The sequence below is a fragment of the Chanos chanos genome, chromosome 1 (genome assembly GCF_902362185.1).
Source record: "Chanos chanos chromosome 1, fChaCha1.1, whole genome shotgun sequence".
In the NCBI taxonomy this organism is placed as follows: Eukaryota; Metazoa; Chordata; class Actinopteri; order Gonorynchiformes; family Chanidae; genus Chanos; species Chanos chanos.
In genome coordinates, this window is record NC_044495.1 from 38,343,436 (window position 1) to 38,371,160 (window position 27,725).

The 27,725-nt window shown below is 42.4% G+C and overlaps 2 protein-coding genes across 2 annotated transcripts; one reads left to right on the top strand and one right to left on the bottom strand.

Moving 5' to 3' along the window:
* Positions 1-517: 517 nt before the first annotated feature.
* Positions 518-3,676, bottom strand: cstpp1 (centriolar satellite-associated tubulin polyglutamylase complex regulator 1). The gene is made up of 9 exons (XM_030788381.1): positions 3,628-3,676; positions 3,197-3,299; positions 2,926-3,056; positions 2,727-2,811; positions 2,357-2,442; positions 1,774-1,963; positions 1,281-1,390; positions 984-1,047; positions 518-683 (listed from the first exon to the last, which is right to left on the bottom strand). Exons 1-9 carry the CDS (start codon positions 3,674-3,676, stop codon positions 518-520), a joined length of 984 nt encoding a protein of 327 aa, XP_030644241.1.
* Positions 3,677-5,873: 2,197 nt separating this feature from the next.
* On the top strand, positions 5,874-27,725 carry ckap5 (cytoskeleton associated protein 5). Its single transcript, XM_030779280.1, has 44 exons — positions 5,874-5,938; positions 7,539-7,628; positions 8,071-8,264; positions 9,084-9,290; positions 9,549-9,720; positions 9,974-10,106; positions 10,481-10,581; positions 10,688-10,801; positions 10,896-11,000; positions 11,097-11,186; positions 12,101-12,265; positions 12,388-12,516; positions 12,773-12,916; positions 13,483-13,584; positions 13,739-13,849; positions 13,978-14,070; positions 14,308-14,493; positions 14,588-14,682; positions 14,825-14,882; positions 15,337-15,462; positions 15,995-16,131; positions 16,436-16,610; positions 16,796-16,909; positions 17,172-17,300; positions 17,402-17,596; positions 17,820-17,955; positions 18,489-18,586; positions 19,185-19,313; positions 19,601-19,750; positions 19,977-20,180; positions 20,536-20,671; positions 21,034-21,227; positions 21,895-22,061; positions 23,098-23,271; positions 23,694-23,814; positions 23,973-24,152; positions 24,460-24,647; positions 25,212-25,287; positions 25,781-25,969; positions 26,127-26,264; positions 26,460-26,543; positions 26,696-26,855; positions 26,957-27,108; positions 27,378-27,725. Exons 2-44 carry the CDS (start codon positions 7,572-7,574, stop codon positions 27,594-27,596), a joined length of 6,027 nt encoding a protein of 2,008 aa, XP_030635140.1. The 5' UTR covers positions 5,874-5,938; positions 7,539-7,571; the 3' UTR covers positions 27,597-27,725.

Here is a 27,725-nt window from a genome sequence, read left to right on the forward strand (position 1 = left end):
ATGTATGATTGTGCAATAAATATTTACTTATGAACATATCAAAGTGGATCTCTTCACTGATGCAATAAGTAGTGTTGTTAGAAGCAAAGAAAAAGACAAATTCCCATTGTGAAAATGAACAATAAAGGTTGTACTGTAATACAAAAGGTCAGTTTGACATGTTAATTCTTTGCATGCGACTAAAGTCAGGAGCACTTTACCTTCAAAAGTTACCAGTTTCATGTTTAGATTTCTTTTAAACACATAATTATTTGTCATTCTTGATATATAATATTATGTCTTACAATATATTTATTTCCAGACTTTTGTTCACGTTTGACTTTAACAGTGAACACAGATTTAAGTGTAAAAAGAGTTAAGGTTTTGTTATTGTGGTGTATTGAACTGTGGTGACAAGTAGTGTTGCCCAAGTCATTGGGGAAAGGAAATACTAAAACATCCCATAGAATATGTGTATATTTCTGCTACAGTCTCTCCCTCTCTCTCTCTCGCTCAGACCTTGGCTGACCACTTAGCCTCAGTTTTCGGAGGAGTCCGTCTCCTCCGTTGAACCGTCACTCTCCATCTCGATTCTCTTGCGATGGTGCAGGGACTTCCGTGGGGAGGCCTTCCGTGGAGTCTCCTTATGCCCCGGCAAACTGCTGCTGCTGTTGGATGTAGGGCTGACAGAGATTTGGGCGATTCTGGAAGAGACGCTACAGCTGTAGCATGAGTATGTAAAACGCAGACCGTGTGACATTAATTTAACTTCCATAGAGTATGATTAATTTATTTTCTATTTTATTTTCTATGTTATAACACAAGAGTCATTTTATGCTGGAGAGCTCATGAAAATTGGCATCAGTCCTCATGGCTGTTACTGAATACCTCTACGTTATGTACACAACTGAATCACAAAATTTACACAGCTGTCTTGCAAAATCTACACGGCTAACCTACAAAATCTATACATCTGACTCACAAAATCTCCAGAACTAACTCACAGTCTCTCTAGTTCCTGATCCATCTCAGGGTCAATGAGAACGTCGGTTCTGTTTGGCAAGGCACCTGGATATGAGAAAAGTGACATTAAGATACAAACTGATTACAATTGTTTCTTTAGCTACACATTTATAAAGTATACTTTTATACAGGTTTTCACACAAGTCTTATGATTATAGTGCTGATGATTAGTATTAGTAATTAATCATTCATAGTATTAATATTTCATATGATTGTATTATTAAAAAGACAGAGGAAACAGTGAAGTGTGTGTGTGTGCAGTGGTTTGCAGTTCTCACCAATGTCCTGGTTGATTCCTTCATGTTTGGCTATTGCCATCAGAAAGCCGTAGAAGGTCATACGCTGGTTGTTCTCAAGAATCTCTTTGATGGCAGAGATGGAAGGATAGCTAGAAAAAGAAAAAGAAAATCAGTACAGCTCACTGGCAACCCAGCTGCACCCTGTATGTTTTAGTGTAAGAGGACCACGTACCTGTTTGCATATCAGTTACATGTGTTTGACCCGAGACTTTTTTTAAAAGATGACTCATTCATTATCAGGATGTATATGGTTTTCCTAGCCTTGCCTGTTCTTGGATTACACCAAATGATTAGCTTAGGCCTCACCACTAATGAAGTAAAGCAAACAAAACCTTGCACAAAATTGCATTGAACTAGTATAGAATTTGCTCAGTTCTAAGAAACTGTTGCCTGTTGCCACTTTTCTGAATCTTATCTCTTAATACTAAGTCTGAAAAATGTTTTTACTGACACTAAAGGCGTGCTGTCTTACTTGTGTTTAAATCTCTCACAGAGGCCTTTGATGCACTCACAGAAGACCAATGAGTCCACCCCTTCCTGTGTTTCTGCCTCCTCATTGGCTGCGTTGGAGAGCTGCTCCACTGATGTGGGGACAATGACAGTGTTGGGCGTTTTCCCTGACAAGAGGTCTTGGTATATCACTGCCACATTTTCCAAAAACTCTATGAGAAAGATTAACAGTTACCTGGGGCCCAAGGTTAAAGCGAGAAAAACTCAGGTTAACTAATTCTTATTTCAGAATTGCAATTCCATCCTTTTCTGTTATGATAATACTAGTGAATAACTCTGAGGCACAGAGGGGGTAAAAAGCTTTTATCTCATATCTCTTCTGAAGTAAGTGCCTGGACCTGTGTCTGTTCTTGCCTTCAGAATAACCGTCAACACCTGCTTATTCCACAAAGGATCTCAAAGGGATGTTTTGTCAGAGAGAAAGGTTACATTTCTGTTCAGTACCTGACTTATATTTACAATTCATTATTAACAAACATGAGAATGTATGTCTGATTAGGTTAAAACACTTGATAACACATGACATCAGATAGGCATGCAGTTACCCTCAAAGTAGAACTGAATTTGCAAAGAATATAGGAAATCTGAAAAGGACATGAGGCAGTCCATAGCATCATCCATTAGCACAATCCTGAGAGGGAGATAAATAACAGTTAGCAGCACATTCAGTAAGGGAACTTAAATGTCAAAATGATCAGCAAAAATATGATAAATGTGTTAAAGATGTGTTAAAGACAGGATACATCTCTGAATACAGTCAGATAAATTAATACTAATGAAACCAAATCCTCAGCTAAAAGACAGAAGTTCTCATTTGTAAATGAAATTGTATATGAGGGCTGTTGTAAGCACAATGGACCTTTCTACTGTCTTGACAAAGTTTAATGTTCTGGGAAACAGGCTTCATGTATTCACCTTGCAGCACCTTGCACCACTTCCAGTGGAAAGTCTGGACACAGAAGTTGCAGAAGTGAGCTGTACTCCAACACTGCCAGTAAATCTACAACATAAATTATAACAACAACTGATGGCTGAAAAGACACACCAAGTAAGGACAAATCGGTTCATGCATGCGTGCACAAACACACACACACAAACACACACACACACTTACCACCATTTTTGCCAATCTGTCTGAAACATTTCCAGAAGATATGTAGAAACGATGCTCTGTTGTGCGGTGTAGCTTTAATATAGTTGAATTCCCTAAACAGCACGTGATTCCCATTCTTTACACTGGTAAAACTACAAAGCAGAAGCAATGGAGGTACAGGGGTCAAAACACATAGGCATAAGGAATCTATTCTATAAGTGTAATACAACGCAAACCCTGAAATGCTAGGAAAAGAACAAGGCGTATGGAAGACACAAAAAAGAAAACTTACTATTCAGCAAAATAACGCACCACACCAAACTGAGTGTACTCTTCCCTGTGTTCAAGCAGCTGAGCGACAGCATCGTTGAGGTAGAAAAGTACGTTCGTGTCGGCTGTCAGAGAAGTAGGGTTGATATTAATAAAGAATCTTGTCATGACATCAACACTGACAATATGTTGTTAATATTGTTATTATTACATTTATTTTAGGGATATTAGCATATTACGTATTGTACGTTTCTCCTGCTGTTTTGCTACGGATGGGTTTTAGCTTAGTGTCTGGTGGACAGTCTTCATTACTTAAAATATTTAACGGATGAGCGAGAAATAACGTTGTGTTATGTAGCTGACGATGGCTAAACAGCTCATTTTACGCTTAAACCCAAATATATTGTCAAATTAACTGTTGTCATGCATTCAGAAACACTGACAGTAACATACCTAAATATTCATCCTCTGTGAGGGTAAAGCGATCGGGGTTCATTTTCATTGATAGCTAGTTTATGTTGAGCCGTTGGTTTCCATCAGCAACCAGAAAGCGTGAGGAGACTTGCCTGCAATAGAGGCTTGGCAGCCCGTCCCCTTGTCCTTAACGCAGTTTCAACGTTTAACAGCGCGCAAGCGCGCTGTCTGTGCCTCTATTGGCGCCCTCCAGTGCTTTTAGTCGGTAAAGAAAATAAATCCCTCATGTTTTCTGCGGTAACCTACATTTTCAACAATGTGAAAAATGGAAGACTGTATTCTTATTTATGCGAGTAGATGGGTGGGGCTGGGGGTGTGTCTTTACAGCCACACCCAAAATATTTCAAATCAGGTAGCCAGCGTGTAGATTGGTGAAATTTAGCTGTTTCCTGTGCTATTTATTTAAGCACAGGAAACAGGAACAGGCAGTGTAAAGGCATACATTAAATAGTCTTATAATATTTGCCAGTCAGTGAAATTACCTGAAGATGGCAGCGGGATATCACCTCTAAAGTAAACATGTTTTAATAGCAGCTTTAAACTAACCGAATAGTCATCTCTCAATTACTGCCATTCCTGTGGAAATTAACCTGAGTTGTGATGACACAAATCATTTTGAGCAGTAGTATCGCATCTCTCTGTTATCGTCAGTTATCATGTGGTCTCTGCCAGCTGTGCTGTCGAGCAGTAATGAGTAAACAAAGACAATAAGGATATTACAGATATTAAACTGATTCTAAATTACACACACACACACACACACGTGTGTGTGTGTGTGTGTGTGTGTAAAAAAGACAATATTCAACAATACTGGTGAATGAATATTTATTAAATTGTGGGAACACAGTACTCCTCCCTAGACTGCTCTGAGTCCTGACAAGTCCTGACATTCACAATTGCTTTATTTACAGATTAAAATGAAGCACCTGCCAGCTCGCGCTCTCTCTCCCTCTCTCTCTCTCTCTCTCTCTCTCTCACACACACACACACATACACACACACACACAGAGAGAGAGAGAGAGAGACTCTAAGTGCAAAAAGTGAATGTGTAGATGGGACCTCTATCTCTGTCATAACAGAGTCTCTGTGAAGGGGCAATACTGTGTTTTGTAGGCCTTATGATAACTGTTCCAGTAGAGTTATATGAGATAAAGGTCAGGCTATTATGAATGTGCTTCAGTAGAACCTTCTCTGACAAAGTAGAACACTGCATTCATAATGGACCAAACAATTTATTTTCTATTCTTTATGGGGATACAAAGAATAGAGAAATGCAGAATAGTGCTACTGTAAGTCTTATACCAAGCAAATAGGCCTAAATATAAACATAACATGGTATAATCATTGCATTATCTGCATGGCTGTGTTGTAGGACTGGGGCTAGGGAAACAGAGAATCAGTAGATAATTATATTTAATTTCCTAGAATACAAAATAAAGTTGAAACTGACATCTGTCTTGAGATGTACAATTGTAACTGTACTGAAATGACAAGAACTCAGTTTAATTTCACAAAACCCTGCAACCAAGACAGGTATTCTTTGCGATTATTGAACATATAAATTATGTTAAATGCTAGGCCATCAAATAAAACTGTGTTAAAGATTGGCATATACATTTTTAATTTTTATCCTTTTCATATTGTATCATAGAAATAGTTTATGTAAATTACTCTTTGTGAACTTCTGATGTTTCTTTCTGGAAACAGAATTCACATGTATTTTCACAATATCAACACTGTATAAAGAAGGAGGTGTTTGGTGAGTACCCACAATGTGTCCTATTCATTTTCGTGCATTGCAGTGTAACTTCCTATAATTCCAGTTCACTGCAGGTATTTCCTCGATAGTTTTACTGATGCCAGCCCAAGCTCTATTTCTTCCCTTCAATGGGAAAGCATGGATTCATTCAAAAATTGACCACGGACCTGCCAGGCAGTCAAGTTTAGACTTCCTTAAAGGCAGCTTAAAAATGTGTGCTTAATACTGAACCCGTGATTTCTGACAATTGTATGATTATACATGTCTGTCTATTTTAGAGCTACGGGGTTCCTTACTATTCATCTACACATTTGCCAGTCCTTTCATGTTCAGCCATCCAGGCAGCCTACAGGCTAGACTAGTCATACGTATTCGTCTGCGTGGTTAAAATGACTGCTATAGGCGGTGCCCCTTCATACTGCCCCTCCCTCTGACTCTCCGCCCTTGGAGGCGTTTCAAAGCTTGGGGAGTAATGACCAAATATCGGCTCCATCTAAATAACATCGCTCTGCCTTCCCTGTCTAAACGCAGGTAACATTATGAGCTGAATTCTGTAACTAATGACCTTGTCAGCAGATTTAAAAGGATAATAGGGCTAGTGTTGTGGTGGTGGACGCTCAAAATTTTGATTCACTGCTGCGTTTTCTCGGCCTGGTGGTGGATGGAATACCAAGCGTTTCTGACAGACAATAGTGAGTCGTTATTTTGTACTTATGTTATCAACCGACGCGTTAGGTGAATGCGTTGTCATGCCTAACGTTCAGTTCCTCGCAACAACTGGATTACAGTAATTATGTTTGTTTTCAGACTGCTAAAATAGGACAAATGAGTTGTGATTTTAGCTGCGCACTGTTAGCCAGTTTAGCTAACAAGTTACAGTCAGACAGGCCTATTGCTAGCTAGCCCGCTAGCGATAGTTTATAAGATCTTGCCAGCTAAAACAGTAGCCGTACAAGCCACAGCCAGATTCTTGCCTGTGGTCGGAAACTGCAAGGTATAGTGGGGTGCACCGTGTAATGAAATGCAGTTATGTAACATTTTTAGCTATTAAAGTAAGTAGCGCTGGGTTTTTTATGTTATCTGTGACACTGACGACAGAGGTAAAGCTCGCTCAGCATCAGTGGTGCAAGGCGAATGCATAAATCCCATGATTTTGCCTAACCATTACGATTTGCAGTTGAGCGTTTTGTCATGTGGTTGTTCAACATGCCTCGCACTGCTGTGAAAACAATCAAAACGTGTCATACTTTCATTTTAATGTGAACTGTAGCAGTGCCCGCGAACAGTGGCGTTTTTTTTTTTTGCTAGACCGGTCAGGTAATAGGAAGCAAACAGTAAGGCTACATCCTGTAGACTATGCAACATGGGTTTACAGCATGATCTCTGAACCTGGCCAAACTTTACATATACGTCTGAGCACAGTGTTGTGGATCATTTGTTACCCGAAAGGCTAGGTCGCGTTTTTTCTCTGTGTTTATGCATTCGTATGGATCAATATGAAATCTGAGAGCCGTCTTCCAAACATGCATTAAGAGTGCATTATCTGTCACACATTACATCATACTCTTTATCGAAGTAGCCTCAGAATGCCAGAGGTATCTGAAACGCTTCTATGTAAGTGTTTTTGTGGTACCAACAAAATTTAATGTAAATATTAAGGAGGTGAGCTTGAAGTTTCTTACGAAACTGTATGTCTGTTTGTCAGTAGCAGCTCATGGTCTATGTGTGCATTTGTATAAATAGTATGATAAACAGAAAGTGTAATTTGAACTAGCAACCTCATCTATAAAACTGGAGTTTTAGCATTGCCTTGTTCCCCCTCACAAAGTGTTACTTCCACTGTACTATCTCTTATGCTCTGCTGTTGTTTTGCCAGAATGTTCAGAGTATGTTGTTGATCCTTTGTGTTGTCTGGCCAACAAAAGTCCACTCCTTCAACCTTTGTTCATCTTAGGAACCAGTGATGGCTTTAAAATTGTTTTGTGTTGTTTTTACACCAAGTAACCTGGTGATTTCATTTCTGTTTATTAATGTAACACCCATCATAAACTGCTGAATTTAAAGATCAGTTTTGCTTAAGTGTGTTGGGACGATAACACAAACCTGACTTGATATTTTGGTTTTGTTTCAGTTGAATAGTTAAGGCACACAGAAAGGAGCCACCATGGGGGACGACAGTGAATGGATGAAATTACCCATCGACCAGAAGTGTGAGCATAAGGTGAATAAGTTCATTCATGTCTTGGCTGAAGCTTTCTCCGTGTGTGTCTTGTTCTTTACACATGGGTGTGGCTATAGAATTGATAACCAAACTGTTTCTGAATCATCATTTTGGCACATGCAAACACAGCTATCACTTACACTTTGCCTCTGGGTTAGATGCAGCAGTCCTTCTACAAAAAAAAAAAAAAAACCCAGATGCACAGTGGCCTGCACAGGACCTATTATGTTTATGTGTGTGTTATAATGAGTAATGTTGATCTGCCATTATTACCCATCCAGTACCCTGGAAGCCCGTCCTTTTACTGTAACTTAACAACTCGGCCACAGTGAACGTCCTCAGAAAAAAAAAAAAAACTGGGTCATTTTTCCTCTGTCATAGACTGCCATCGCCTTTAATGTTCATCGTAATAATAGTCCTTCTCCTCCTCTTTGATGTCAAGGTTTGGAAAGCCAGGTTAAATGGGTATGAGGAAGCACTCAAGCTTTTCCAGAGAATAGCAGATGAAAAGAGCCCAGAGTGGGGAAAATACTTGGGACTCATCAAAAAGTTTGTCACAGACTCCAATGCCGTGGCCCAACTCAAAGGTCTGGAGGCAGCTCTTGTTTTCATTGAAAATGCTCATATCGCCGGCAAGTAAGTACACTATTAACCAGGTTTCCTTTTCTGTGTTGCCAAACATAGGGGTACCAAATGAGTGTAGGCTTTTTTTTAATCTTGGTGGAGTGTAAGTTTAGAACTGGCTACTAATAAATTGTTTGAGGAAATCACATGTTGGTTCTTTTTAAAGCAACACAAAAAACCCAGTTCATAAATTCACTTCAGCCTTATATGTTGTTAGTTTATTTATAACCCAGATCACAAAAAAACAATTCAAGCTTCTCTCTGTCTCATTTTTTTTGGAAGCCCTGTTTTTGTGTGACTGTTGTGGCAAAGATCCATTAACTGTGTAGTGCTAGGGGGGGAGGGGGGTCATTGGGATTTCAGTATTGTGTTAACTAATGAATACTGAAGCTACTCTTTTTTTTATTATTACTGCAACTGTCTTCTTAGCGTTGTATGTATTCATTGCAACGACAGGTCTAACAACAATATCATTTCACCAGTATAATCACTTACTTTGCAGAACAGAAGCCTTTTCTGTTTCATTCCTGTATTTTTATTCATGAAATCTTGGCTTTGGAGCTGCTTTCATTTTAAATGTGGAAGTGTTTATTGAACTGTGCCTCTGTCTGTGCCCTGTCTAAATATAGAAGGGCTAGATGGAATGTAGACAGGCACGGTTAATGTCGAATTAAACCCCGTGCTGGGCATTGATTGTGGCAATGCGAGACTCTGTTCTGTTGTTATCTTTCTGACGGTGCACGACGGTTGGCCGACCAAGCTCTGTATAGTACCGCTGAGAATCTTCCAACGCGGAGCATTAAGCAGCACATCAATTCTCTTGTCTTTCAGAACGACGGGAGAAGTGGTTTCTGGAGTGGTCAGTAAAGTGTTCAACCAGCCTAAAGCCAGGGCCAAAGAGCTGGGAACAGATATCTGTCTCATGTACATCGAGATAGAGAAAGCTGAGATAGTCCAGGACGAGCTCATCAAAGGACTGGATAATAAAAATCCCAAGATTGTCGTGGCTTGTATTGAAACGTTAAGAAAAGCACTCTGGTGAGTTGGAAGTATTTTATCATTTGGTCTTGTGTGTCTGTTGAGATGGTCTAGCTAGCTCTTAAATGTAGCTGATTAGAATTCTGGTGAAAGAAGCTTTTTCACTTTTTCGTTCTGAAACGGGAACAAAATTTCATGTAGTTTTCTGTTTTTCAATTTACACTTATCTGCATTCAACAAAAACTTTGAACTATGTCGTAAATATTATTTTATATCTTTCCTAAATATTATTTTATATCTTTTTCTCTGACAAAACAGTGAGTTTGGCTCCAAAATTATTACCCTGAAACCAGTAGTCAAAGTGTTGTCAAAACTGTTTGAGTCTCGAGAAAAGGCTGTACGAGATGAGGCCAAGTTGCTTGCGATAGAGATTTATAAGTGGATCAGGGATGCACTCCGACCTCCTCTTCAGAATATCAACTCTGTACAGGTGAGGCCAAAGTTTCCAATGAAAGCTAACTAAACAATAGTGTCCAGTCATCTATTAACACAGCTTTAGAGCCGTATCATGTAACTGTGTAGGGCCTCGGGGAGGGCGGGGCATAAAGTAACTATATTTCATATAATGCTGAGAGGTTTGGTTCTGTCTCTTTGTCATGGGCTTGAAATCATTTTCCTGCTTTAAATAAAAACAACGAATCAAAGAGTATAGCTGTCTCACAGGAGTCTTCTCCTTTGGCTAGTTAAAAGAGTTAGAGGAAGAGTGGGTGAAGCTGCCGACCGGAGCTCCAAAACAGAGCCGCTTCCTGCGTTCCCAGCAAGACCTGAAGGCCAAATTTGAGCAGCAGCAGGCAGCCGGGGGAGACGAGGCAGACGGTATGTTTGTGTGGCTCTTAACCCAGTCTGAACCATCAGTGTCTGTAATGTTCCTTCAATTAATTATTTAATAGACTTGACAACAGGGTAAAGTTAATTGTAAGACTGTCGCCAAACAAGATTTGTTGCATTCTTATCAATACCTATTATTAACATAGTTTTGCTACACTATGTGTTTTTCTTTAATCTTTACTTATTAAGCAGCATTCGCCTACCAAAGAATGTGTAAGAAGCATAATTAGACTGCTTCCCATCTGTTGCAGCAGCTTAATTCCATAGCCCAGAGTATTTGTTGGTATTTAAGATAATCCCCAAATAGTCAAGCAAGGCTTTGAGACTGGTGTAAAACTCCTTATTGATATCCATCCATGCAGGAGACGATGCTGAGGAGACTGACGCACAAGTGGATCCATATGAACTACTGGAAGCTGTGGAGATCCTCTCTAAAATCCCTAAAGACTTCTATGAGAAAATTGTAAGCTGGGGTATTAGTCTGACCTGCAAATCCATTTGGGTTCAGTCTGAAAGATGTAGTTAAATGAGTTGCATTCAAAACCTGTTTAATGGTGTCACTGTTACAGGAAGCAAAGAAATGGCAGGAAAGGAAGGAAGCCCTGGAGGCAGTGGAAGCCTTGGCTAAAAACCCTAAACTGGAGGCCGGTGACTATGGGGACTTGGTGCGAGCGTTGAAGAAGGTAATAACTCTCTGTTCTTTGGGGGTCTCAGTGGAGACCAGATTCCTCAGGGAAGCAAAGCTTTGAAAATCTCTCTGCTTCTTTTGTTGTGTAGGTTGTGGGCAAAGATGCAAACGTAATGCTAGTAACCCTGGCAGCCAAATGTCTGGCTGGGTTGGCAACAGGACTCCGGAAGAAGTTTGGAACATATGCAGGCCATGTATGTTTAGAGACTCATTAAGGATTTTAAGTCTCCCAGTATTTACAATGGCATTTTTTTTGCAGTGATTAATTACTTCTTGTTGTGCTTGTTAAGGTGGTGCCAACCATTTTGGACAAGTTCAAGGAGAAGAAGCCTCAGGTGGTTCAGGCCTTGCAGGAGGCCATTGATGCAGTCTTCCTAACTGTAAGAGTTACTGAGTCATACTCACAGTTACACAAACTCTGTAGCCATACCCACAGTTACACAAACTCTGTAGCCATACCCACAGTTACACAAACTCTGTAGCCATACCCACAGTTACACAAACTCTGTAGCCATACCCACAGTTACACAAACTCTGTAGCCATACCCACAGTTACACAAACTCTGTAGCCATACCCACAGTTACACAAACTCTGTAGCCATACCCACAGTTACACAGGCTCTGGAGTCACACCCACAGTTACACAAACTCTGTAGCCATACCCACAGTTACACAAACTCTGTAGCCATACCCACAGTTACACAAACTCTGTAGCCATACCCACAGTTACACAGGCTCTGGAGTCACACCCACAGTTACACAGGCTCTGGAGTCACGCCTACAGTAACACGGGCTCTGGAGTCACACCTACAGTAACACGGGCTCTGGAGTCATGCCTTCAGTAACACGGGCTCTGGAGTCATGCCTTCAGTAACACGGGCTCTGGAGTCATGCCTTCAGTAACACGGGCTCTGGAGTCATGCCTTCAGTAACACGGGCTCTGGAGTCATGCCTTCAGTAACACGGGCTCTGGAGTCATGCCTTCAGTAACACGGGCTCTGGAGTCATGCCTTCAGTAACACGGGCTCTGGAGTCATGCCTTCAGTAACACAAGCAGTAATTCAATTTTTGGGTGGAGAAATAGGCTTAATGTAGAATTACAGCCTGAAATGACTGCACAGTCGTACAAACTTCAAAATAACCACCAGGGAACATGACATGGTTCAAAATCTGTTAGTTAGTTTCTTTGAATGAAGCAGCTGTGTGATATGAAAAGCTGTATTTTTTTGTTAGTTGCTGAAAAGTCACTGCTGAATGCACTCATTTTCTCACACAATGTGGCAATGTTTTTCAGACCACTCTTCAGAATATCAGTGAGGATGTTTTGGCTGTGATGGACAACAAAAACCCCTCTATCAAACAACAAGCCTCTTTGTTCCTGGCCAGAAGCTTTCGCCATTGTACCCCATCCACGTTGCCAAAAAGTGTCCTGAAGCCTTTCTGTGCTGCCTTTCTCAAGGTACCAGTTTGCCTCTCACTCAGAAACCCATAACCGATTACGTTAACTGCCACTTTCTCGGCTCTACAAGATTATTAGCGTCATGAGTGACATTTCTCTTCTCCTGTACGAACCTCCAACAGCAAGTGAATGACTCTGCACCCGAGGTGAGAGATGCGGCATTTGAGGCTCTGGGAACAGCCATGAAAGTAGTCGGGGAGAGAGCTGTGAATCCGTTCTTGGCCGACCTGGATAAGCTCAAGCTCGACAAGGTGAAAACACAAATACGCAGTTTATGTGTCGGCGCTCAAGCATGATTTTGTTGGAATTTGACCAAAGCTGCCTTTGGATTGAAACGAGTTTTGTAAAGGAAGTCACATGAGAGCCCCTGAGTTGTTTGAACTAAACTGCTCTTTTCTTATTCATACGATTTTTTTTACAGAGCACAGAATAGATATGGTGTTTTAAAAATGGAGTAGATTTTACATGTTTGTATGTTTGTTTGTTTGTTTTTAAATCTCCAAACAGATAAAGGAATGTGCTGATAAAGTGGAACTTGCTGGAGGAAAGAAAGGAGGAGGGGGAGAGAAGAAAGAGAAACCTGCTGCTAAAGCTCCTCCTCCTGCAGAAGCTCCTCCTAAAACCTCTGGACCCCCCAAGAAAGCCCCTGCTGCCAAGGTGAATACACCATAGCACCTCACCTCACAGGACTTTGGCTCTAACTTGACAAATGGACAGAACGCTGATCACATTTTGGCTTAAAGGCATTTGGTGGCACTAGGTACCCCACTGCTGGGTCTCTGTGTACCAGTAGCTATGGGACCCAGGTCTGACCTAACACGGGTGTCCATACAAGCACAATTGAGGGTGTTTGCAGGTGGGATCATCTCCCTGTCGCTGCAAGATCAACTTCTATTTGTTGGTCAGGGCAGTAGATTAATGGTGAACAGACCTTGGGAGCATATCATGAATGTCCAGGAAGCTTTGACGAAAAGTCCTCTGTGGTCTTGTGAGAAGAAGCAGTCAGAGACCCCATATCAGTCAGAGGGGACATGTGGTGGTTTATACCCTTCCCAGCCAACATGAGCGTTGTGCAAACAACAGTGAATAGAAATATTAAAAGAGATTAAAAAAGCAAAAAGAAAACTTGGCTTGTGAACAGATGGAATGTATAGAAGTAGTGGGTGCCAGATCTCTTGAGTGTCTTTTTTTTTTCTCTCTCTCTCTCTCACTTTTAGCCAGCGGCAGGACCCCCCAAGAAAGGAAAACCTGCTTCTGCTGCAGGTGCTAAAGGAAAGAAAGCTCCAGAAACGAAGGAGACAGTGGAGGCTGAATTATCAGTAAGATAATTTGGTTTTGATCAGTTGGTGTTCAATAAAGCTATAATATCTGTTCTGATGGACTGAGTTATGTTTTACCAATAAATCACTGATTTTTAGTTCTTGGATGAAGCTGTATCTCACTCTGTGTGTGTGTGTGTTCGTTGTCTGATAGATGGAAGTGTGTGAGGAGAAATCGGCCGTTGTGCTTCCTGCCTCTTGTATGCAGCTGCTGGACAGCGCTAACTGGAAGGAGAGGCTGGCCAGTATGGAGGAGTTTCAAAGGGTAAAAAAAATTTGTCCCGTCTCTGTTCAATTTCACCAATTTTAACTCCATCACTGGGTGTTCATGGCGTAGAGCAGAACCACTGAACTAAAGAAAGAGATCTGAATGTTTGTTTTTGCCATTTTCAGGCTGTTGAGCAGATGGATGACAAAGAGATGCCCTGCCAGGCATTGGTCAGGATGTTGGCTAAGAAACCCGGCTGGAAAGAGACCAATTTTCAGGTGGATATGTACAGTCTGAATGAATTCCAGACACAAGTGCACTGAATTCTTTGGACAGATACACTCGTAGCCAGTCAGTTCCTTATTAATTTATAGATGTTTCAGTCACGCTCAAAATCAAAACCACACCCAACCGGAAGATAGTTTAACTAGTCATGGGAGGGCGCGTTAGCTGATTTGTAAATGACCCCCCCCCCAAGTCGGTCCCTCCAAATACTGATGAGCTCTGTCCCGCAGGTCATGCAGATGAAGTTGCACATTGTGGGTCTTATAGCCCAGAAGGGCTCCTTCTCCAAGACGTCAGCACTGGTGGTGCTGGATGGACTGGTGGATAAGATTGGTGATGTGAAGTGTGGGAGCAAAGCCAAAGAGGCTCTGACGGCTATTGGAGAGGCTTGTTCATTACCGTGGACTGCCGAACAGGTTGGTCGTCTAAGTCTCATCTCACCGAGTTATTTCTTATCTGTTTTGAGTATATGACATTGTACAGATATTGACTGACGTTATCCATTCTTAGGTGGTCTCAATGGCTTTTGCTCAGAAGAATCCAAAAAACCAAGCAGAAACACTGAACTGGTTGGCTAACGCCATGAAGGAGTTTGGATTTGCAGGGTAATGAAAGTTCATGGTTATTCTCAACTCTCTCATTCAGCTGTGTCATTGCTGTCCTTTTTTTTTTCTTTCTCCTGTATTGTATGTTGTTATTATGTTTGATCAGTAATATGAACTGTCTGTTTTTCTTTAAATCTCTCAGAATAAACGTAAAGGCTTTCATCAATAATGTCAAAACAGCTCTAGGTGCCACCAATCCGGTGAGTGTTTCTGTTAGTCTGGTGTGTGTCCACCTGGATTTTGTTTTTTGTCTGATTTCATGCTCTGTTATCTTACCTGTATTTAAATACAGAACATCAGTCTAAACAGGCTTTGGTAATGAGCCATTCAGTTACAGTTATAGCCATTCAGTTACCAGAGCGTCAGTAAAATGACTTTTCAACAAAATGTAAAATCAACAGAAAAATGCTGAAGCATGTCCCCATATTGCACATTTTCCTCAGACTACTGACACTTGTACGTAACTGTGAAAATAAAAAAAAAAGAAAAACTCGTTAACTTTTAATACATGACCTTTTTCTTTTTTTCCATTCTGGAAAGCATATTGATGTTATTTTCTGCAAAGGGTTCCTTATGTTTTCAACCATTGTTTGAATGTGTGTTACTTGTGGAGCACTAACTGTGTGTGTGTGTGTGTGTGTGTGTGTGTTGTAGGCTGTGAGGACTTCAGCCATTACTCTTTTGGGGGTGATGTATCTTTACATGGGAGCTCCACTCCGAATGTTCTTTGAAGATGAGAAGACTGCGTTACTGTCGCAAATAGACGCTGAATTTGAAAAGGTAGGATATCCCTTTAATTGTGTGTTTATCCATATTAAACACGGTGGATGTCACTGGCCTAATTACTACTCCAACCCACTGCTGTTTTCTGTGTCTGTCTGTTTGTATGTCTGTCTGTGTCTGTCTTTTTGTTTGTGTGTGGGTGTCTGGTTGTGTCTGTGTCTGTCACTGTCTGTTTGTCTGTGGGTGTGTGAGAGATTTAACACCACCACAACAGAATATTAAAATGGTACAATGTGGTAGTTCAAATATGCTGTCAACACATGTGGCCTCATCCTCCTACCACAGATGAACTATGTTTATGCTAGTTCCTTTGAACAATGGGAGATGTGTCTGTGTGCGTGAAGGACAGGTATAGCCAGTAAGCTTTTCTGTATGCAAACACAAAGGAATATGTGTCATGTAGATTCACGTGTGTTTGAGCTCAGAGGGAAAAAGATGATTTTTTTTGTTTGTTTGTTTATTCGATTTTTTTGTGCTGGTTCTGTGAAATAGTATTTGTAGAGACAAATATGGTTGTTTTTGTAATCAGATGCAGGGCCAGTCTCCTCCAGCTCCTATCAGAGGCGCTAAGAAAGCAGCGGAGGAGGATGGAGAAGAGGCGGGAGAGGAAGACGAGCCTGAAGGAGCCGGAGACATCATGGATCTGCTGCCCAGGACAGACATCAGGTCTGCCTCATACTGCCTTGCCTTAAATTATAATATCCAAAATCCAGTATCCAACACTACTATTATACCTGAATCTTCATTTAAATTCCTCTCTTTCCTCCAAGACTCACGGTATGTAAATAGGATCTTTAGTTGGAATCCTTGACGAGAAAATTTACTTTGATTTCAGCCTTAGCTGGTAATACTGTTGCAAAGCAGGGAGTTGTGGGTTTTTTTGTTTTTTTTACAGGATTGTCAGTCAGTCCTCATCAGCATGATCTTAATGAATTGTGGTGATATCTCTAACCCCTTATTTGGTTTGCAGTGATAAGATCACGTCTGATATGGTGGCTAAAATCAGCGATAAGAACTGGAAGATCAGGAAAGAGGGATTGGATGAGGTGGCAGCAGTCATCTCTGAAGCCAAGTTTATCCAGTCCAACATCGGAGAGCTGCCCATGGCTCTGAAGGGCCGACTCAATGACTCCAACAAACTCCTGGTAAAGGCGCTACTCTCTCTGTATCATCTCTGTCAGTCCTATTGTAAAATCAGCAAATTTTGTCAGATTTTTCCCTTGATTTAATATTTTTGAGATAATAACTTAGTAGAAATGGCTAAAGCATAGTGTTGCAAGACAGTATGGGAGTTTAATTGAGATGTGTGTGTGTGTGTGTGTGTCCTCAGGTCCAGCAGACTTTGACTATTCTGCAGCAGATAGCCACAGCAATGGGCCCATCTCTGAAACAGCATGTGAAAAACCTGGGAATACCCATTATCACTGTACTGGGTGACAGCAAGGTGAGCAACACGCATTCACTGATATGAACAAAACAAACTGTACACTGGTAGCCACGCTGCCTTACTGGCCTTGTCATGAGATTTATAGTTGCGGTTAACACAGTTTAGCCACCAGCTGAAACAGGTCATTTCCACTTAGATTCTTAGCTGTATTGTGTTCTGTCTCACTGTACCTTTACAAATGATGACAACATATACACCCCCACACCACTGATGGACTGACACAAATCACTTGCACTCATCTCTCGTCTGCTTCTTTCAGCCCAATGTCCGCACAGCTGCCATGACAACACTGAACGCCTGGGTTGAGCAAACAGGTATGAAGGAGTGGCTTGAGGGAGAGGACCTGTCAGAGGAGCTCAAGAGAGAGAACCCCTTCCTCAGACAAGAGGTACGAGTATTGCCCCCCCCCCCCTTAATCCACCCCCAGCAACTCCTCAAAAGAAAACAACTCTATAGAAATACATAACACTGACCTTCTGCCCCCTGCAGGTTTTGGGCTGGTTAGCCGAGAAGCTGCCCACACTGCGGACCGTGCCCCCTGACCTGATGCTGTGTGTGCCACACCTGTACGCCTGTCTGGAGGACCGCAGCGGAGACGTCCGCAAAAAGGCCCAGGACGCCCTCCCCACCTTCATGATGCACCTGGGCTATGAGAAGATGAGCAAAGCCACTGGCAAACTCAAGGTTGGGATTAATCTGACCACAGAAAGGCGGTTTTAGATAAGATCTAATTATAAGCCAGCAGAAATCCCACTTGTCTAGACATTGTTATATAAGTATTGTGATCTGGGAACATTCCATTTGATTGAGATCAACTTTTTGGTTTTCTTGATGTGTTCATATGTCGTTTCTGACCTGATTTTCTACCTGTCTGATGTCGTTTCTCGTCTCGACACGTCTCCTGCAGCCCGCTTCAAAGGACCAGGTGGTCGGCATGTTGGAGAAGGCACGAGCGGTGATGCCAGCCAAGCCAGCGGCGCCAGCTAAAGCCTCCGCGTCCAAGGCCACGCCCAGCGCCCCTACCGCGAAGGCAGCCCCAGGTTGTCCCAGTTAGAAAAATCCATTTAAATATTTATGATCATTGCACCAAAAACACAGTGGATCAGCCCATTCTACCAGACAGTTTAAGGGTGTGGCTGGCTGGATTTTTCAAACTGCTGAACAGTACCATTTTGGTTTTATTCCCTTTTTGTACCTTTAATGTGAGTGTGGATAGAATGCGTTGGCATTTGCAAGTGTGTATTTATGTTTTCAGATGAATAGGCTACGTTACTCATTATAATGGTGGTTATGAGGATGAGAAGTGGTTATGGGTGAAGTCTGTGACTGAATACCTTTAAACAACATGTTAATGTATTAATCCTGGGTTTCATTAAAATGCAAACTGCAATCATACTCATCCTTAGTGTACTGCAGAGTGTCACACATCATTCTATCAGACACTGCTGAGGTACAGCTGAGCTATACCGAAGGTGTATTGGTAACTATTTCCAGATGTGTGTTAATAAACACACAAGTTTTTTTCGTGTGCTCAGACGGTGCATTCTGACTGTTTTTGCTCCACATTTCTCCACAGCGGCTAAAGCCCAGCCTGCTAACGATGACTACACAGTGCCTGCCGAGTCCAAACCAGACTCTAAGAAAGTCAAAGCAGGAGGGCCAGCGGCTAAAAAGGTACAGACACGCCCCTGTGCTCTCCATCCTGCCCCGAGCACCGATCGTGACCCACGTCATTAACGCAGGTTCTGGAGTAATGTTAACAGATAGTGCCACACAGCCTGCTCAGATCTGAGAGAGTGCAGCTGTCTTTGCCCTTTTGTGTTTGGGTACACGACAAACCAGTCAAACTCTCCTACATTTAAGTTTCCTCTTACTGGCATACTTATTTATTTATTTATGTATTCATTTATTTTTGCATTGTATAGAGAATCAGCACGGAGCTGAACGTAAGCACGGACAAAGATAGTGTCAGTAAGCTAAAAAGACTCTCGAAAGGAATACCTAGCCATTCGCAGGTATTTTAAATACATTAGAAAACTTTTCACACAAAACACTGAAGCACTGAGGAGTGTCACTAAATCTGACGGCGTGGCTGTTTGACCTTGAAGCACCGGAATGTTATAATTTGCACCTCTTTGCTTTCCGTTCCTTTCCACACACACAGCCTGTTCTACTGTTCACTCACTGCCCCTGTTCTCCTCTTTCCACTTTTAAATTTGTCAAGCAAATGAAGTGGTGATACCAGTTTGACTGTTCTTGTTTTCCATTTAAGAGTGTACTGGGGAAGAAGGCAGCACCAGTTAAGGTCAGTGCAAAGGATGACGAGGACAAGTCGGGACCCATCTTCATGTTGGTGCCCAATGGCAAAGAGCAGAGGATGAAGGAGGAGAAAGCCTTGAAGGTGTGCCACCTCACAGAAAGAGATTTTGACAGTTGGTCACTATGAGTGCTCCAATTCTGTTCCAATACTTTGTGTTAATCTAGCCTAGATCCAGGAGTCAGGGAGGGATCATGTGCCTATAGATGCCGTTTTAGAAAATCCTTTTGGTCTATTAACCGTTCGAGTTCTTATTTTCCTTTTGCCAATTTAGCCAGCCTCTGTATACGCACTTTATAGCAAAAAAAATCTCCTTGCAACCATTATAGCTCTTAAAGTCAGTTCTGTGCTGATTGCCTGTTCTTGCCTAGATACTAAAGTGGAATTTCATCACCCCGCGGGATGAGTACGTGGAGCAGTTGAAGACACAGATGTCCACCTGTCTGGCCAAGTGGCTGCAGGATGAACTTTTCCACTTTGACTTCCAGCGCCATGTCAAGGCCATCGGAGCCATGATCGAGGTAAGGCTGCCCAGAAACATCCGAGTTGGCGTCAGTTCACTCACTGAAACAAGCCACACCTGTTACCAGAGCGATTAAATGTTTATCTAAATTAACAAATGAAGAACTTCTGGTTTGATGACACATTGGAAAAAAAAAAAGGCTGTGTCCTTGTGATTCACTGGGGACTCCCTCTCTCTTTCTCTCTCTCTCTCTGGCTTTCTTTCTTCTCTCACTCTCTGTGCAGCACTTGGAGGCTGAGGTGGAGGCTGTGATTGGTTGTTTGGATCTGATTCTGAAGTGGTTCACGCTGCGTTTCTTTGACACTAACACTAGTGTGTTAATGAAAGCCCTGGAGTTCCTTAAACTTCTCTTCACTGTGCTCAGCAGAGAGAGCTACCACCTCAGTGAATATGAGGCTTCGTCCTTTATCCCCTACCTCATCCTTAAAGTGAGAAAATACACACGCGCACACGCACACACACAGTCATATTCACGCTCTTTAATGCTCTATTTTGGAGTATATATATAGGTTCAAACTCACATATAATTCCTGTTAACATTTTAGATGTACATTCCTGCACTCCATTGGCAGCCAAAAATGTTTTGTTTTTGTACCTTGCCAGTCCCTCAGAATTTTATGTAGTCACTCAAACAAAATCTTTACAAGTTTATCAAGCAATAAAATGTGCAAAGCTATTGAACCTCATTAGCATTAGTTGGACAAGACATCTAAAGTTCTGCTGTGTGCAACTCACGTGTTACATTTCCGATTTATGTTTGTATTTCCTATTTTCTCTGAGCAGGTCGGGGAATCGAAGGACGTGTTGCGTAAAGATGTGCGTGCCATTCTGAATATGCTGTGTAATGTTTACCCTCCCACTAAAGTCTTCCCTTTCCTAATGGAGGGGACCAAGTCAAAGAACTCCAAACAGAGATCAGGTGAGGAAGGAGTAATCGCTGTCCCCTTGACATCGGATCATGTCCTGCTAAACACCGTTCTAAAATGCAGTGCCATGTTGGCAGACTGGGTACACACACACACACACACATACACACACACCACTAGGCGGAAGACCTTGTCAGACAGACAATAGTATGATTGCAGGGAGAATTTAGTGCATATTGTTCTCTGACAAGTGTATTATGTTGTTCAGTGATTCTACAAAGTGTAGATTTTAAAAAACAAAGTTTACCCAGGTGTCAGAGAGCTGTAATGCCTAGGATGAAAATGGCTCTGATTTAATCATATTTTATTAATATTATTATTATTATTATTATTATTATTATTATTATGTACCCAGAATGCCTTGAAGAGCTGGGCTGTTTGATTGAGAACTATGGGATGAACGTTTGTCAGCCGACTCCAGCGAAGGCGCTCAAAGAGATCGCAGTTCACATCGCCGACAGGGATACGACCGTACGCAACGCCGCACTCAACACAGTGGTGGCCGTCTACAATGTGTGTGGGGACCAGGTCTTCAAGCTCATCGGCAATGTAAGACAGTCATGCAACCAGCAGCACCCCTTTTTTTTATATTTTTTTTTGCATGTTTTATATTGTTTAAATAAATATATGTATGTATGTATGTATGTGTGTATATATATATATATATATATATATATATATATATATATATATATGTGTGTGTGTGTGTGTGTGTGTGTGTGTGTGTGTGTGTGTGTGTGTGTTTGTTTTTTTCGTGGAATTACACTCATGTGATGCCAATTCTGACAGAGGCAAAAAACATCAGCTTTTGAGAGGATCGTGGAATTAATGATGAACAAAACAGAGAACAGAGCTATTAGGAGATAGAGTGTTGTGAGAGAGGAAGAAACGAGCTGTTACATTTAGCTTTGGATGTTACTGAGCACACCTAAATAAAAATTTATGCTTAATGCCAGTAAAATACACACAATTCACTAAAGCAGTTAACAGGCACAAGCATTCATTAAGTTATATTAGAACTCAGTGATACATGGTCTAATACTGAACTCAGAAGTTGCCTTGAATAAAAGCGTCTGTTAAAGGAGTAAAATGTAAATGTACTTAGAATATGTTAAGCGGAGTGATGGGAGGCAGGGCTTGGATCATAACATTACAGTAGATTCCAGCAGCGTGCTGTGATTCAAGGCCATTCATTTCTCTTTCATTTGGTTCAAAGCTTTCAGAGAAAGAAATGAGCATGTTAGAGGAGAGGATCAAACGCTCTGCCAAGAAGGTGCAGCCCGCACCCGCCAAACAGGAGAGGGCACAGAGAGAGCACCCCGCCAATCCCAACGCCACCTTCTTACGCAAGCCCGCTCAGGAGGAGGTGCCCAATAAGCTTAAGTATGTCCGTCCACCCTCCGATAAGCTTTCACACACACTTTACACTGGCTTGAGTTAAACAAAACAAACAAACAAAAAAAAAAACCTGCAGTGAGCCTGAAACCATGGTAACCATATTTGCTACAGCGATTGAATACAGTGTCTGTCCTGTGAAACCAGATGGTAAGTAGATGGCAAACCAGATGATAAACATCAGCTCCATTAATTCAACCCAGATTTTTACTCCTTCAGTAGGCAAGTCAGTGCCTTACAGGTATCTTTCAGCGTCTGTTTTTCCAATCTCTTCTCTTCTTTTTTTCCCCTTTTTTTAAAAGCATGTTACTGTCTCCTCTTACAGGTTCTCCTTGCTCTCATTCTCTCCTTTTGTCTCATTGCATGTGGTGTGTCGTAATCCTGAGCGTCTCTCTCTCTCTCTCTCTCTCTCCTTTGTAATTCCTCTGTTTCTCACTGCTCTCCGTGGACAGAATAATGTATCGCACGTATAGGATGTAAGTATGGCCGTATCTCTGGAAGCTCTGCTCACCCTGCACTCACACAGGGACTAAAGAGAAGCAGGAGCTTCACAGACAGTCAGTTTTAAGAGGCACAAAATCCCACAGGAAGCAAAGGGAAAAGGAGGGGGCAAAAGATGACTGTAAGACGCTAGCTTTCGCCAACGGTCTTTCAGAAGAGTCTTCACAAATTAGTCTGACCATCCACCTGAGCACTCATCATGCAGTTTGCAAACAAGCGTTTTTTGGTTTGACAAGTGCAGCAATTTTTTTCTTTTTTAATGAAACGTTTACTCATTTGGTTAGAGCAGACAGAACGTAAAGTCTCTGTGGACTAGACTGTACCACTGGTATGAGTAGGGCATTTTTTTTTTTTTAATGAACTTGTATGATATGAGTGTGACAAGTTGGGTTAGACAAGTTAGTGGCACTGTTGGGTCAGAAGTCACAGTGGCTTTACACATCACATTGCCTTCTGTTCTGTAACCATGTTTGTAAACGAGACCTGAGAGTGACTGAACCGTCCATTCTCTTAACTCTGACAGCCAAGCGCGGTCACAGAACGCTCATTCAGACCACTCGGCTCCGTCCATCCCTAAAGAGTTTCAGCTGGACCTGGACATGATCGAGAACGACCACACACGGGTCAGCGAACTACCTGACCTGGTCCAACACAAACTGGATGAGCTCCTGGAACCGGTCATGATCCCTGAACCCAAGTACGGCCTAAGTTCTTCCCAACACTCTGTGCCCGCACGCAAAGTCTAACTATGTTACCGGGATTTCAAGTGTTTGGAATTTTTATATGTATTAAAGTCATTCTTTCGTTTATCTGATAGACGATATGGAGATGTCCACTGAGGAGTGTAATGAAACAGTGAGCAGGATAGATTTTCATGATGGATTGTATTGGGATAAAGTAAAATCAGATTGAGTTTGTGGGCAAAAAAAAAGCAAAATCAAGTATATAATGTTTCAGCCTAGGTTTGTCCCACCCTGCAAAGTATTGCTTCAAACAACTTAGTGCTCAAATATGATTAGTCACATTTTTTTCTTCATTAGGTAATCTGGGGATGGTAATAAGTCTGTATGTTGACAACCCCGTGATTGACGAATCTGTGCGTCTTTCTGTCTGTTTTAGGATTCGATCTGTCTCTCCACACTTTGATGACCTCCACAACAGCACAGCCTCCACTATCAATTTTGTCATTTCTCAGGTGGCCAGTGGAGACATCAACACTAGCATCCAGGCCTTGGCACAGGTATGAACCGGCACACACAAAGAACTGAGTGATCAGGTTTCTCCACTTTCAGTGACTCGAGTATTTTTCACAGCCTCTGACCACTGAACTGTATTCCCTTCAGACTTTGTGTTGATCCTTTTTTTTTTTTCTCCATTACGTCTTTTTTCTTGTCTCAGATTGACGAGGTTTTGCGGCAGGAAGACAAAGCAGAGGCCATGTCTGGACACATTGACCAGTTTCTCATCGCCACCTTCATGCAGTTACGCCTTATCTACAACACTCACATGGCTGACGACAAACTGGACAAGAAAGACATCTTTAAACTCTACAGCTGCATCATTGGCAACATGCTCTCGGTGAGAACAGACTCCCCTCTACGCCCATACGTCCTCCTGCTCCTTTATATCAGTGCAGGGTTACGGGCTTTCCAAAGGGGTTTTCTTTTTCCCCACATTTGACTTTGCTTTCTGGTGTGAACAGTTTTGGGTCTGTGTCTCTCTTATATGTGTATGGCATTATTCAGTAAATATGTAGACACCTCTAGAGAATGTTTGTTGAAGCTTGTGCTGTAAGTGTCTCTTTGGTTTCAGTTGATAGTGATTTTGCGTGTCTGTGTGCGCGTGCGATTGCTCGTATGTGTCCGTGTGTGTTCTTCTCGGTCAGCTGTTCTCTATGGAGAGCCTGGCCCGTGAGGCGTCCATGGGCGTTCTGAAGGACCTGATGCACGGCCTGATCACTCTGATGTTGGACTCCAGAGTGGAGGACATAGAGGACGGACAGCAGCTCATTCGCTCCGTTAACCTGCTGGTCGTGCGTGTCCTGGAGAGGTCTGACCAGACCAACATCCTCAGGTCAGTCAGGCATAATCCGTCAGAGTTAAACTACAGTTTTCCTCACTTTTCTTCTGTCTGAAGTTTTTCAACGGCTGGTTATACTTGACATGAATGCATGAGAGAATGAATGTGAGAACTGCACAAAACCAAACATGACCTCTGCTAAGCTATAGATGTAGAATATGACAGAGTAGGTTGTAAATAAGAAGGTGTAGACAGGATAAAGATTAACAGTTTAGGGCTTCAATTTAAAAACAAGCCATTCCTTTATTGTTGTTGTTATGAGTACACTGGGTGGAAGTAATATTGTCACGAGAGAGGCTGCTTGTAACTATGCTTACAATGTCTTTTTGGGTTCGCATGAATGGCATAGGAAGGAATGGAGAGGCTAAAGCTAATGTGACACTGCTGCAAGTACTGACCAAGTGCAAAGCTTTGGCTCACCAACGCTGACATGCTGGAAATTGCAATAAGGCTTAACTGTAAGGTATTACTGTACTGTTTTTGTCTTTTGACTGAGATAACTCTGATGTTTATGTATGCCTCTCTCTCTCTCTCTCTCTCTCTCTCTCTCTCTCTCAGTGCTCTGCTGGTGTTGTTGCAGGACAGTCTTATTACCAGTGCAGGCTCTCCCATGTTCTCAGAGCTGGTAATGAAGGTAATGTGAGAACACTCTCCCTGCCATGTTTTTCTGCAGCATTCTCTGCTCCCTAATGCAGCTGTCAATTGGATAAGTGCCTCTGTAGTCTCAGTCTTATAAGATAAAGCCCAGACGCAATGGAGGACATTATCTCATCTGGGTGGCTGATTTCTTTCTGTAGACCGCTGACTGGGTTTTGAAAAAGAAAACATATTTTTGGACGCGAGTAGGGGACTGTGGAGGAAATGGAGAACAAAGCTGTGTGTTCTGGGGGAATGTTTTCCTCTGCAGTTTGATTTGTACTTGATTCTAATGATTTCCTGGTGTTTTATACAGAGCAGTTTTAAATAGATAACCGTAATTCTGTGACTCGCTCTTCAATATTGTTTTTCCTCTTGTGCATGCTTTTATTTTCCTTCTCTAAAAATTCTGTCTCTTTCCTCTGTGGAGAGGGCTCCGTTGGTTTACAGACAGTCTTAACGTTTGGTCTTCTCCCTCATGTCCACTCCAGTGCCTGTGGAGAATGATCCGTTTCCTGCCTGAGACCATAAACAGTATTAATTTAGACCGCATCCTGCTGGATGTGCACAACTTCATGAAGGTTTTCCCCAAGGAGAAGCTGAAGCAACTGAAGAGCGACGTTCCCCACAGAACCCTCAAGACTCTCCTGCACACTCTGTGCAAGCTCACCGGTGCCAAGGTACGGCAGAAACAGCCAGCCTGCGCAGGGAAACTCAGGCCTCAGGGATCTGAATGAGCGGCCATTTTGGCTCTCATTGGTAGTTTCTTTTGCGTAATGGAGAGAGAGTTTGCGCGAATATTCAAATAATTGCTGCTTTGGTCTCCGTTTGACGCAGATACTGGATCACCTGTCCATGATAGAGAACCGGAATGAGTCGGAGCTGGAGGCGCACTTGAGACGGGTGGTGAAGCATTCCGGAAACCTCTCTGGGTTAAAGTCTGACAGAAGCACAGAGAAAGGAGTGCTCAGAACAGTATGTGCAATACAAGCACCCAGCATGATCACCTCCCTCTGGTTCTGTCTAGCTTTTTGAGCTGCGTTTATTTTAAATGAAGAAAACGTGCACAAAAACTGGTTTAATGAGCGCTATCAGGCTTTCAGTGCTTAAACATCTCAGTGAGTGTATTTTGTATGTATGGTCCTTAATGATGTGGTTTACTGTTCACAGGATGAGAAAATGTCCAAGGCCAAAGTGAGTGACATCCTGTCAGAGATTTTCAAAAAGATTGGCTCAAAGGAAAACACTAAAGAGGTACATGTTTGTTCCCTCACTTTTCGACATGTTCATACTGTAATTAAATGATGGTTCCCTGAAGAATGACAGAGTGTGTACTTGTGTGTTTGTGTGTGTGTGTGTGTGTGTGTGTTTGTGTCTGTCTGTCTGTCTTTGTGTGTGTTCCACAGGGTCTGACGGAGCTGTATGAGTACAAACAGAAGTATTCGGATGCAGACCTGGAGCCGTTCCTGAAGAACACGTCTCAGTTCTTCCAGAGTTACGTTGAGAGAGGTCTCCGTATGATTGAGTCAGAGCGGGAGGGCAAAGGCAGAATTCAGCCCCCTACAGGTAACCTAGTGTTGGTTTTCATAGGAGAACCAAATGCCTTGAAAAAGAAGAGCATTATGTATGAGACCAATGTAACCCCACATGTGTGTCTGTCCTTGCAGTGATTGCCCAGCATGGCACAGAGACATCCACATACATGCCCAGCTCCAGCACAGTGCCAGCCAGCAACTACGGAGAGGACCTCAAACCCGCTGTGTACTACGAACGACTGAAAATCCTCAGACAGAGACACGGACTGGAGAATAACTCTAAGGTTTGTCTCCTACACTACAGCAACAGCCGGTATTTTAAAGACTTCCGTCTCTCTCTTTTGATTTGTTTTTTGTTTAAACTGATTGTTGGCTGCTGACAGCTCTTCTCACATTATGTTGTTATGCTATTTCCATATACATAAACCTGGCATGAACTCCTGATATAGTTACTCGGGGTTACAGTCATATCACTTTCCAGCCTCACTGATCTCAAACTCTACAGCCTCACTGATTTTTTTTTTTTTCTCTTCTCACCCCCGAGCAGCAGCAGGAGGATGACCGGCCTCCTCTGACCTCCCTGCTGTCCAAACCCTCGGTGGCGTCCTCCACCGACATGCTCCACAGTAAACTGTCTCAGCTGAAGGAGTCGCGAGAGCATTTCCAGCAAGACCAGTCGCACTCCCACAGCCCCACTCGTTCCTCCTCCCCGGCCACCAACCTCGACGACCTCAAAAAGAGGCTGGAGAGAATAAAGAGCAACCGCCAGTAAATACTCACCCATCTGTGACCCCGCCCACTGCCCCACCCACTCTCGTTAGTGCGCTAGCTAGCCTGCTCCCTCGCGCCAAGCCACAGGCCTCTTCTTCACCACTACAATTCGGGCCATCGTTTTTCAGGG

Excerpts from the sequence above, each read along its gene's own strand:
- cstpp1 (XM_030788381.1), bottom strand. The coding sequence starts at position 3,676 with ATGAAAATGAACCCCGATCGCTTTACCCTCACAGAGGATGAATATTTA. Across the intron at positions 3,300-3,627 it reads CACAGAGGATGAATATTTAG|CCGACACGAACGTACTTTTC; the intron begins GTATGTTACTGT and ends CTTCTCTGACAG. Across the intron at positions 684-983 it reads GATCAGGAACTAGAGAGACT|AATCGCCCAAATCTCTGTCA; the intron begins GTGAGTTAGTTC and ends CGTCTCTTCCAG.
- ckap5 (XM_030779280.1), top strand. The coding sequence starts at position 7,572 with ATGGGGGACGACAGTGAATGGATGAAATTACCCATCGACCAGAAGTGT. Across the intron at positions 10,582-10,687 it reads AAGACTTCTATGAGAAAATT|GAAGCAAAGAAATGGCAGGA; the intron begins GTAAGCTGGGGT and ends TCACTGTTACAG. Across the intron at positions 21,228-21,894 it reads TCTTCAAGCTCATCGGCAAT|CTTTCAGAGAAAGAAATGAG; the intron begins GTAAGACAGTCA and ends TTTGGTTCAAAG.